At 34.7% G+C, this 13,168-nt stretch overlaps 1 protein-coding gene across 1 annotated transcript; it reads left to right on the forward strand.

Moving 5' to 3' along the window:
- The first annotated feature begins 3,512 nt into the window (after positions 1-3,512).
- On the forward strand, positions 3,513-9,226 carry LOC132563618 (uncharacterized). The gene is made up of 3 exons (XM_060228359.1): positions 3,513-3,864; positions 4,384-4,539; positions 8,931-9,226. Exons 1-3 carry the CDS (start codon positions 3,513-3,515, stop codon positions 9,224-9,226), a joined length of 804 nt encoding a protein of 267 aa, XP_060084342.1.
- Positions 9,227-13,168: the final 3,942 nt, after the last annotated feature.

Raw genomic sequence — 13,168 nt, forward strand, 5'->3', positions numbered from 1 at the left:
CACTGTAGAATGTATCAACACAAATAAACATATATCTAGTAAATGTTACTCACACTGTAGAATGTATCAACACAAATAAACATATATCTAGTAAATGTTACTCACACTGTAGAATGTATCAACACAAATAAACATATATACTAGACAAATGTTACTCACACTGTAGAATGTATCAACACAAATAAACATATATCTAGTAAATGTTACTCACACTGTAGAATGTATCAACACAAACAAACATATATCTAGTAAATGTTACTCACACTGTAGAATGTATCAACACAAATAAACATATATCTAGTAAATGTTACTCACACTGTAGAATGTATCAACACAAATAAACATATATACAACAAATGTTACTCACACTGTAGAATGTATCAACACAAATAAACATATATACAAACAAATATAACTCACACTGTAGAATGTATCAACACAAATAAACATATATACGACAAATATTACTCACACTGTAGAATGTATCAACACAAATAAACATATATCTAGTAAATGTTACTCGTACTGTAGAATGTATCAACACAAATAAACATATATCTAGTAAATGTTACTCACACTGTAGAATGTATCAACACAAATAAACATATATCTAGTAAATGTTACTCACACTGTAGAATGTATCAACACAAATAAACATATATCTAGTAAATGTTACTCACACTGTAGAATGTATCAACACAAATAAACATATATACAACAAATGTTACTCACACTGTAGAATGTATCAACACAAATAAACATATATACAACAAATGTTACTCACACTGTAGAATGTATCAACACAAATAAACATATATCTAGTAAATGTTACTCACACTGTAGAATGTATCAACACAAACAAACATATATCTAGTAAATGTTACTCACACTGTAGAATGTATCAACACAAATAAACATATATCTAGTAAATGTTACTCACACTGTAGAATGTATCAACACAAATAAACATATATACAACAAATGTTACTCACACTGTAGAATGTATCAACACAAATAAACATATCTAGTAAATGTTACTCACACTGTAGAATGTATCAACACAAATAAACATATCTAGTAAATGTTACTCACACTGTAGAATGTATCAACACAAATAAACATATATCTAGTAAATGTTACTCACACTGTAGAATGTATCAACACAAATAAACATATATACAACAAATGTTACTCACACTGTATCAACACAAATAAATGTATCAACACTGTACAATCAACACAAATAAACATATATCTAGTAAATGTTACTCACACTGTAGAATGTATCAACACAAATAAACATATATACAACAAATGTTACTCACACTGTAGAATGTATCAACACAAATAAACATATATCTAGTAAATGTTACTCGTACTGTAGAATGTATCAACACAAATAAACATATATACAACAAATGTTACTCACACTGTAGAATGTATCAACACAAATAAACATATATACAACAAATGTTACTCACACTGTAGAATGTATCAACACAAATAAACATATATACGACAAATGTTACTCACACTGTAGAATGTATCAACACAAATAAACATATATCGACAAATGTTACTCACACTGTAGAATGTATCAACACAAATAAACATATATACAACAAATGTTACTCACACTGTAGAATGTATCAACACAAATAAACATATATCTAGTAAATGTTACTCACACTGTAGAATGTATCAACACAAATAAACATATATATATACTCACACTGTAGAATGTTCAACACAAATAAACATATATCTCCTACATGTTACTCACACTGTAGAATGTATCAACACAAATAAACATATATCTAGTAAATGTTACTCACACTGTAGAATGTATCAACACAAATAAACATATATACGACAAATGTTACTCACACTGTAGAATGTATCAACACAAATAAACATATATCTAGTAAATGTTACTCGCACTGTAGAATGTATCAACACAAATAAACATATATACAACAAATGTTACTCACACTGTAGAATGTATCAACACAAATAAACATATATACAACAAATGTTCAGAAGGAAAAATATCTGTGGCTATTTTATGTTATCTTACGACAAAGTGAGAAATCTGTGGCTATTCTTATTGTCAACAAATGTTTAATTTGTTTCACCTCTGTGGTATAGATATAGAGTATAGATGGTAGGCTTACTACCAGATTTTCTTCCTCTGCAAAACTAAAGTTATACAAGAATTCGTTTACAACACAAACACACCCTTTATATTTACGAGGCGAGTACGTGATACATTCTCAAACCTATCAACATCGTTAATGTTATCTGGGATTTTAAAGGTTTTAGCGAATATGGATGGGATTTTTCTATATAATTCAGCACATTCTAAGAATTTCAATCAGTGGTTTCGACATTTTCCGGAGTCGCTTTCCAGAGTGATCCCTGCGATATAAGTAATATACTATAGAATACAAACACTTGTGAATCTACTCAGATAAAGATAATAGATGTAGGAAAATGTTTATCTTTAAATCATTATTGTCTCACTTTACTTAGTACACTAGTATCTACTAGTTGTATAACATTTCAAATCTAACCATAAATGACGAACGGACCTCAGTACATAGGCCAGATTGACACATTAATCAGTAGTCCTTTGTATTTAGTCTAGATCTTAGGTCTGACTTGTTCTAAGTTTGAGGAGGTTGGACCGACTTAAATAGAATCACAGATAAGTGGCATACCACCAGTTGACGGAAATAATCAGAAACAAGGTCGAAAGTCTCAAGTTCTCAGTAGTCTGGACCAAACAATAACTCTACTCCATGTTTGTCTAGAGACTACAAATTGGAAAGCTCGTGAAACTTTATACTGAACGAAAAACTTTCAGAAATAATAATTACCCACATGATAATGTAGAAGATTTCAGATGTATGAAAATAGTGTTAATCAATGAAAACTCCCTTCCTGTTAGATCCGCCCCCTACACAATTTCCGCTGATACTATGTTTATCAGTTAACAACACTCAGGTGACATACCCTACATTTTATGAACTGGTTATCTCTATAGGGTAGATTGCAGACATTGGGATTAAAACAAATTTCTGAGTATTTTAAACAGTCTTTACAATGGGGTTTGCTAAACCAAGTTGGTTGTTTTTAAAACATAATCTTCCTAATATGTCAGAATTAGCTCGTGTCTGGACTATTCTTTTTATAGAAAGGCGAAATGCATTTTAATAACGAAGAAAAGCTATATGTCGATTGTGACAACTTCAACAATGTTCTTTACTTTTTTTCCCTAAATCTCTTAGTTTCTGCAGTAAGTTTGGCCGACGTCAGATTGTTAAGACCCGTTTCCCGAAGTTTAAATGTAAATAATAATAAGAAAAAAATAACCATCACGCATATAAATTTGGAAATCCCAATACAAGGATTGCACAACATAATTGTTATCTGGGTTGGGCATTGATAACCATGTGTATAAATATATCGGTCTTCAACATCAGAGCTGTTTATCTGTATACGGCGACGCCATGAAACTGTCACAGAAACTTGGTCTGGTTTTCACAGCTCTTTCTCTTTTACTTGTCGTCATTACCTTCTCCACTCCAGGTTTATACAGATTGCAGATTCCTAAAGACAAAAAGGTACATACAACACAAGAAGTTATAAAGATCAAAGGGGGTAGAAGTTATCACGTGATCGAGCCACCCTCGTTTTCTATACCAACCGTCGTAACATTGTCATGTGGACTCTGGTACTTCAGCGCTTGTGTTCCTGACTACTGTGATGTCCATTCTTACCAGCATGCCAAACACACTGCGAGACACTTGGACGAAGAGTTGCAGGGCATGGACATGGAGGAGATTTATAACAATATTGGTGGTAAATCATCACTTAACAATCTTCAATATACAAACGGTTTAGTAATATAGACATTACGGACAGGGCACGTGTCATAGATTGTCTCCCTTTGTATATAGTGTGTCTCGGTTACATATATAATTTACAAATGTATCGTAATAATTAAAACATTGCTATGAAATCTCAAGGCTCTGTTATATCGAAAATAAGTCAGAGGATTAGTGGGGTCTTCACTTTTTTCATGGTCAAATGTCAAAGTAATTTTTCAAAGAGGTAGCGGCGGTGAGATTCACAGCGTGTATTCCTCAGCTTCGCGAATTTGCAAAATTGTAGTTTCTGCTTACAGAGAAAAAGCATGGCGTGTTGATCCTAATGGATAAAGTGTTCACTATAATGTTTCTAGCGTACATCTGATGTATATCAAAATGTCATGCCATCAAAGTTCTGCAAACAAGATGTTTGAGTAAATACTATGTGAATAAAATTTTCTCTTGGTATGACAAATGTCTAAAACTACACAGAAATATTTCATATTCACAGATATTGCGAAATTCGCTATGCTGGAGTTCCAGATAGAGATAACAGCCTCGATAGTTTGTATGGTCGTCTCCATGGTAACGACGGTTTGCTACTTCCGGGGACATATGCTGCGCAGAGGCGTCGGTCTCGCTGCATTCATCAACACGTTAGTGGCAGGTATGTCGGGATGTTTATGGACAAATCCGTGATTTTAAGTGTTCCTACATGTATGTACTACGTTGTAAAATTGACCTTTTTTCTCCGTGAAATTTTGTATAGAAACGTATCAAGTACGTGACTGATGTACTTCAATTATTGTAACTTATTGGAAAATCAACATATAAAATGTGGAACATATCTTTTAAAAGGTGTCTATGTTTCTAACTTTGTTTGACTGACATTAATCGCATAGAGAGTGGACACAAACTCTCGTTAAATGCATTAATCGGCCCTGAGCTGGCTAATGAAATTATTTACTTATTTAGGGAAAAAAACTTTTCAAAGAACCGATAACAATTCAATAGCAAGGATAATCAGCGGAGGTCTCTTTGATATCTATACTTAGGTTTTCTAATGGTGGAAACGTATAGTGTCTCCATTGTCGTGAGACTGAGTAACGGTACTCTGACATGTTTCGACAATTAACTCACAAACTATGATTCGATGAAAGAAAATGTTGATATTTATAAACTACAAGTACTGCTGTACAGAGTATCGCCATGCAGACATTGAAAAGTGAATAGACAATAGGTAATCGTTAGTTATATACGGTAGTGACAATCTGTTGTCTGTAGTTATATACGGTAGTGAAAATCTGCTGTCTGTAGTCATATACAGTAGTGACAATCTGTTGTCAGTAGTTATATACGGTAGTGACAATCTGTTGTCTGTAGTTATATACGGTAGTGACAATCTGTTGTCTGTAGTTATATACGGTAGTGACAATCTGTTGTCTGTAGTTATATACAGTAGTGACAATCTGTTGTCTGTAGTTATATACGGTAGTGACAATCTGTTGTCTGTAGTTATATACAGTAGTGACAATCTGTTGTCTGTAGTTATATACAGTAGTGACAATCTGTTGTCGTTAGTTATATACAGTAGTGACAATCTGTTGTCGTTAGTTATATACAGTAGTGACAATCTGTTGTCTGTAGTTATATACAGTAGTGACAATCTGTTGTCTGTAGTTATATACAGTAGTGACAATCTGTTGTCGTCAGTTGTATACAGTAGTGACAATCTAGTATATATATACAGTAGTGACAATCTATGTCGTAGTTATATACAGTAGTGACAATCTGTTGTCTGTAGTTATATACAGTAGTGACAATCTGTTGTCGTAGTTATATACAGTAGTGACAGTAGTTAATCTGTTGTTGTCTGTAGTTATATACAGTAGTGACAATCTGTTGTTGTTATATACAGTAGTGACAATCTGTTGTAGTTATATACAGTAGTGACAATCTGTTATATTGTGACAATCTGTTGTCAGTAGTTATATACAGTAGTGACAATCTGTTGTTTGTAGTTATATACAGTAGTGACAAGTAGTTATATATACTGTAGTTATATACAGTAGTGACAATCTGTTGTCAGTAGTTATAGTAGTGACAATCTGTTGTCAGTAGTTATATACAGTAGTGACAATCTGTTGTCAGTAGTTATATACAGTAGTGACAATCTGTTGTCAGTAGTTATATACAGTAGTGACAATCTGTTGTCAGTAGTTATATACAGTAGTGACAATCTGTTGTCAGTAGTTATATACAGTAGTGACAATCTGTTGTCTGTAGTTATATACAGTAGTGACAATCTGTTGTCTGTAGTTATATACAGTAGTGACAATCTGTTGTCTGTAGTTATATACAGTAGTGACAATCTGTTGTCTGTAGTTATATACAGTAGTGACAATCTGTTGTTAGTTATATACAGTAGTTATATACAGTAGTGACAATCTGTTGTCAGTAGTTATATACGGTAGTGACAATCTGTTGTCTGTAGTTATATACAGTAGTGACAATCTGTTGTCAGTAGTTATATACAGTAGTGACAATCTGTTGTCTGTAGTTATATACAGTAGTGACAATTTGTTGTCAGTAGTTATATACAGTAGTGACAATCTGTTGTCGTTAGTTATATACAGTAGTGACAATCTGTTGTCAGTAGTTATATACAGTAGTGACAATCTGTTTGTCAGTAGTGACAATCTGTTGTCAGTAGTTATATACAGTAGTGACAATCTAGTTATATGTGACAATCTGTTGTCTGTAGTTATATACAGTAGTGACAATCTGTAGTTATATACAGTAGTGACAATCTGTTGTCAGTTAGTTATATACAGTAGTGACAAGTAGTTATATACAGTAGTGACAATCTGTTGTCAGTAGTTATATACAGTAGTGACAATCTGTTGTCAGTAGTTATATACAGTAGTGACAATCTGTTGTCGTCAGTTATATACAGTAGTGACAATCTGTTGTCAGTAGTTATATACAGTAGTGACAATCTGTTGTCAGTAGTTATATACAGTAGTGACAATCTGTTGTCAGTAGTTATATACAGTAGTGACAATTCTAGTTATATTGTCAGTAGTTATATACAGTAGTGTTAATCTGTTGTATATACAGTAGTGACAATCTGTTGTCGTCAGTTATATACAGTAGTGACAATCTGTTGTCAGTAGTTATATACAGTAGTGACAATCTGTTGTCAGTAGTTATATACAGTAGTGACAATTTGTTGTCAGTAGTTATATACAGTAGTGACAATCTGTTGTCGTTAGTTATATACTGTAGTGACAATCTGTTGTCTGTAGTTATATACAGTAGTGACAATCTGTTGTCAGTAGTTATATACAGTAGTGACAATCTGTTGTCGTTAGTTATATACGGTAGTGACAATCTGTTGTCGTTAGTTATATACAGTAGTGACAATCTGTTGTCGTTAGTTATATACAGTAGTGACAATCTGTTGTCAGTAGTTATATACAGTAGTGACAATTTGTTGTCAGTAGTTATATACAGTAGTGACAATCTGTTGTCGTTAGTTATATACAGTAGTGACAATTTGTTGTCATTACTTATATACAGTAGTGACAATCGTTAGTTATATGTTGTCTGTTGTGTAGTTATATACAGTAGTGACAATCTGTTGTCTGTAGTTATATACAGTAGTGACAATCTGTTGTCTGTAGTTATATACAGTAGTGACAATCTGTTGTCGTCAGTTGTATACAGTAGTGACAATCTGTTGTCTGTAGTTATATACAGTAGTGACAATCTGTTGTCGTTAGTTATATACAGTAGTGACAATCTGTTGTCTGTAGTTATATACGGTAGTGACAATCTGTTGTCGTCAGTTGTATACAGTAGTGACAATCTGTTGTCGTCAGTTATATACAGTAGTGACAATCTGTTGTCGTCAGTTGTATACAGTAGTGACAATCTGTTGTCGTTAGTTATATACAGTAGTGACAATCTGTTGTCTGTAGTTATATACGGTAGTGACAATCTGTTGTCGTCAGTTGTATACAGTAGTGACAATAGTGACAATCTGTTGTCGTAGTTATATACAGTAGTGACAATCTGTGTATCTGTTGTCGTTAGTTATATACAGTAGTGACAATCTGTTGTTAGTTATATACAGTAGTAGTTATATACAGTAGTGACAATCTGTTATATACAGTAGTGACAATCTGTTATATGTAGTGACAGTTATATACAGTAGTGACAATCTGTTGTCGTTAGTTATATACAGTAGTGACAATCTGTTGTTTGTAGTTATATACCGTAGTGACAATCTGTTGTCGTTAGTTATATACGGTAGTGACAATCTGTTGTCGGTAGTTATATACAGTAGTCAATCTGTTGTGTCAGTTGTATACAGTAGTATCTGTTGTCGTATATACGGTAGTGACAATCTGTTGTCGTCAGTTGTATACAGTAGTGACAATCTGTTGTCGTTAGTTATATACAGTAGTGACAATCTGTTGTCGTTAGTTATATACAGTAGTGACAATCTGTTGTCGTTAGTTATATACAGTAGTGACAATCTGTTGTCGTTAGTTATATACAGTAGTGACAATCTGTTGTCGTTAGTTATATACAGTAGTGACAATCTGTTGTCTGTAGTTATATACCGTAGCGCCAATCTGTTGTCGTTAGTTATATATGGTAGTGACAATCTGTTGTCAGTAGTTATATACAGTAGTGACAATCTGTTGTATGTAGTTATATACAGTAGTGACAATCTGTTGTCGTTAGTTATATACAGTAGTGACAATCTGTTGTCAGTAGTTATATACGGTAGTGACAATCTGTTGTCTGTAGTTATATACGGTAGTGACAATCTGTTGTCGGTAGTTATATACCGTAGTGACAATCTGTTGTCTGTAGTTATATACGGTAGTGACAATCTGTTGTCGGTAGTTATATACGATAGTGACAATCTGTTGTCAGTAGTTATATACAGTAGTGACAATCTGTTGTCAGTGGTTATAAAAGATAGTAGCGATCTGTTACAGTGAATCATATATTAAATAAACAACGTTTTGTCTACATTTCCAGGTGTCTTTCTCGCTGTAGCGACTGGCAAGTGCGCGACACTGATTATTCAGTCACGTGTCCTCCTCAGCAGCAATTTCGACTTCAAGATGAATACGGTTACATTCAGTTTCCCGTACGGTCTCCTTCTTTCCGGATTAGCGGCCATTTTCCTTTTTGGATCTTCTTTATCTCTACTGTTAACACTAACCGACGAGAAAACACGTATTTCTGACCAGATGTCAAAAAGCTTGATTTGCAATGAAACGCCCAAAACTATTCCGTGTAATATGGTTTCTCCTGCCGAGCAATCTATTTAAAGATGGAAATGCTATGATGGAATTGTGAATGAAAATAGTATACCAATGTCTAGCCCTGTCGTGCATGTTAGTTTACTAAAATGGATACTTTTTCCTATTTTGAGTTGTAATTTTACTCGACACAATGAAGTTGTCATTTGTCTGTTTGGACCCTCTGTATCTCAGTGTTTGACTTCTCCAGCAAGAATTCCTCATCAGACGACAGACGTTTCCATATATTTGGTTTAAATGTTTCCTTGGGAACACCAGGTGCTGTTTTTTTTCCCATGAGGTATTTATTCAATAAAATTGATATTAAACTGCTGTACTGGGTTAATTTGGGGTTATTATTCGTCTCTTTACTTTATTCCAATATTTCAGAAGCAAAGAAAGATAACGCCATCGAATCCACCTGTTGTGCTCCTTTGTACACGTCATAGGTACACAATCCAAGGTGTAAACATCATAAAGTTCAAAATAATCGGTTTTAGGTCACTTGTCAAGAGCTATTTTTATCTTTCAAATTGTCGAATAACTATTCCGTGTATCACATAATTGCCTTGTTATTCATTTAATATACCCGATATAACCTTACTGCTTATTATACACGTCAGGTATATAGATCTTACGTTAGCTCAATAGTCGAGACATATCAAATTGTTGATCACGTTATATGATTTTCGTATTACATCGACACGAATTTAAGATTCTATTTTTGAAAACTATCGAATGAAATTCCATGTAGGACAGAGTTTTTATTTTGACGCGGATGGTATTTTTTCCACTACCGAGAAAATCATGTGGTGTCCTCAAGAAGTGATATATTTATGACGTACCAATAATTACAATTTTATACAATTAATATTACCAACGCGACTTACGATATTCACGACATGGCCGTTTGAAATATGACACAACAGGCCAGTTATATGATAACACCTATTGTGCGGCTAGGTTTCCATTATAAAATGACGTCATACACGCACACATTGCATTGTCCCGTGACAGAAGAGACCATAGATATTGAGCCGAAAGGACATCAAGTTTGACTTTGAAATGGTCGATCACGTAATAAAAAGAATCCAAAGCAGTGTCAATTTAATTTGAGATTTATAAAACGAGCTTAAGGGTTATCAGCAATAATGGAATATTTTCGTCGAAAACGAACGATTTATTTGGTTTTCATGTCAATTATGGACTTGATGTGTGTGCTTCCATTAAAAATAAATGGATGCAACACTGTTTACCTTTCCCCAGACCAGTGATACGTGTGACGATTGAATGTGTTAATGATACCAATAGAATATTAATTGACAGAATAATTAACTGATGGAATATACAGATATGAGAGAATATGGTAGAATATTTCAACGAATACAATATCTGGTAGAATATATCAACGAATACAATATCTGGTAGAATATATCAACGAATACAATATCTGGTAGAATATATCAACGAATACAATATCTGGTAGAATATATCAAATTGATGGAATGTTTAAATAATGAAACGTGTACAAATGATGGAATGTTTAAATGATGAAATGTGTACAACTGATTGAATAATTAATTGATGAAATGTGTACAACTGATTGAATGTATAAAAATATGTGCTTAAATTTGAATACATATGTATTTTACTTATATTACATGTCTGTACGACATTGTGAGATAATTGCATAGATATATTACGGAAGGAGTCAGCAAGCTTTAAGATTTACATTAAACATATGATATAACAATGATCTCTAAAGGACTCTAATTTGTGTCTGACAATAAATCAGTGAGACTAGTTATATCAATGACGGTGGCGAAGCATTCCGTATCATTTCGTATCCATCTGTTTAGCAATTCATTCCAGGCAGAATATCAAATGCGTTTCTTTATAAACCCACGATTGTACTCTGTCATTCATATATGTAAATAAGGATTCCTATTTCAAGTAGACACGACATTGTAGACTGATAGAACATACCAATGGACTGGGTATGTTGAAGGAGCTCGCGATAACGGAGTCGGTTAGAGCACTGGGCTACTTACGTTGGTTCTTGGTTCGACGCTTCCTAACCATGGCGTTTTATGTTTCTTTGGAAGCACATAAACGGGCATGTCTATGTTGACGTGGTTGTGTGCTGAAGCAAGGTACCATATTGATGTGGATGGCCTACGACGAGCCTCCCGCATGCTGTTCGGTGAGGTAGCCACCAGACACATGGAAACGCTCTCTAGGTGCTCACGGGACGATGTTTTTGTTGTTTCTTGTCCTATTTACTGACACTGTGTTTATGATATTGTTTCGTGACGAAGGAATCAGAGCGAGACAGTAATGATATTCCAGGCAATGTGTATACACAATAAACACTGATGTTGTGAGTTATTGATTAACAGCGGTACGTTAACAAGTACTACATCGGTACCTGATAAGGTCAAGTTTTATATCATTAACAAAGATAATTACAAAGTTTACGGCACCCGGTAGTTCCGGAATTGTCTGTTTTTTTAAGTTACATGCTTCAAAATTTTACAAACAACTAGTCGAATGTTGGGTTTGTTTACATTGCAAATTTGAGGGAAAAACGCACCGAGATAACCTAAACCTGTTTAAAAGACTTATCATAACAAGAGATCCAATATCCTACCTTGGATAATTTAAGGTACATTGAAGACACGTTTTACTAAATAATTCACGAAGCCCATGTCTACCTGGATATACTGAGCATTGCCCAATACCTGTTCTGTCTACTTACACACAACATAATTATTGATTGCGTGGTACATCTATCCGGCATATATACATAGTGTACGTATTGTTAACACAGACTACGTTGGCGCCATTCCAATACATCCATTCAATAATTTAAGGACACACAGTATATCGACAAGAGGTTTATTCCCAGTCTAAAATACTTGTCAAATCTCCAACTTCACCCTGTTAAACCTCAAATCTTCAAAAGATATGTTATTCTACATTCAAATGATTGTTTTTATGAATCTGAAGTTGATATCTAAATAAAATGAAGTACAAAAATTAGTTATTGGCCGAAATCACGGATTCGTCGTCACGAGAAGGATGAATAGCCTGTGAACAGTGCGTGTGAATCAAAGGTGTTGAATACATTTATTTACCTTAGTATCAAGGTGAAAAAAACCAGCAAAATAAAAACAAACGAAGTTTGCTATCGCTATGGACCAGTCTGTTCAGTTGTGGTGGGTATATAGGCAAGGCAATGCACCTCAGTAGTAGTGGACCAAGCAGCATACGACGGACACCACGCGTGTTGTTCACCGAGGTAGCCAACTGCTTCTAGAAGGAGAAACTGTCTCACAATAGCCTTGGCTCTATATAGGCATAGAACCAACCAACCAACCAACCAAACAGACAACCAACCATCTCTCCACACTAAAACAAAAATCCAGGCGAACGAAGAAGAGAAATACATATATTTATTTCAGTCGAGCAGGTAATGGCGTATCAATGTAAGTAACCCAAACAAACCCTAAACACAAACATACGGAGACGGTGGTCGCTTACACCCTAAACACAAACATACGGAGACGGTGGTCGCTTACACCCTAAACACACACATACAGAGACGGTGGTCGCTTACACCCTAAACACAAACATACGGAGACGGTGGTCGCTTACACCCTAAACACACACATACGGAGACGGTGGTCGCTTACACCCTAAACACACACGTACAGAGACGGTGGTCGCTTACACCCTAAACACACACGTACGGAGACGGTGGTCGCTTACACCCTAAGCACACACGTACGGAGACGGTGGTCGCTTACACCCTAAACACACACGTACGGAGACGGTGGTCGCTTACACCCTAAACACACACATACAGAGACGGTGGTCGCTTACACCCTAAACACACACGTACGGAGACGGTGGTCGCTTACACCCTAAACACACACGTACGGAGACGGTGGTCGCTTACACCCTAAACAC

Source organism: Ylistrum balloti, unplaced genomic scaffold, assembly GCF_031769215.1.
Source record: "Ylistrum balloti isolate Yb309-2 unplaced genomic scaffold, AGI_CSIRO_Ybal_v1 Utg371802, whole genome shotgun sequence".
In the NCBI taxonomy this organism is placed as follows: Eukaryota; Metazoa; Mollusca; class Bivalvia; order Pectinida; family Pectinidae; genus Ylistrum; species Ylistrum balloti.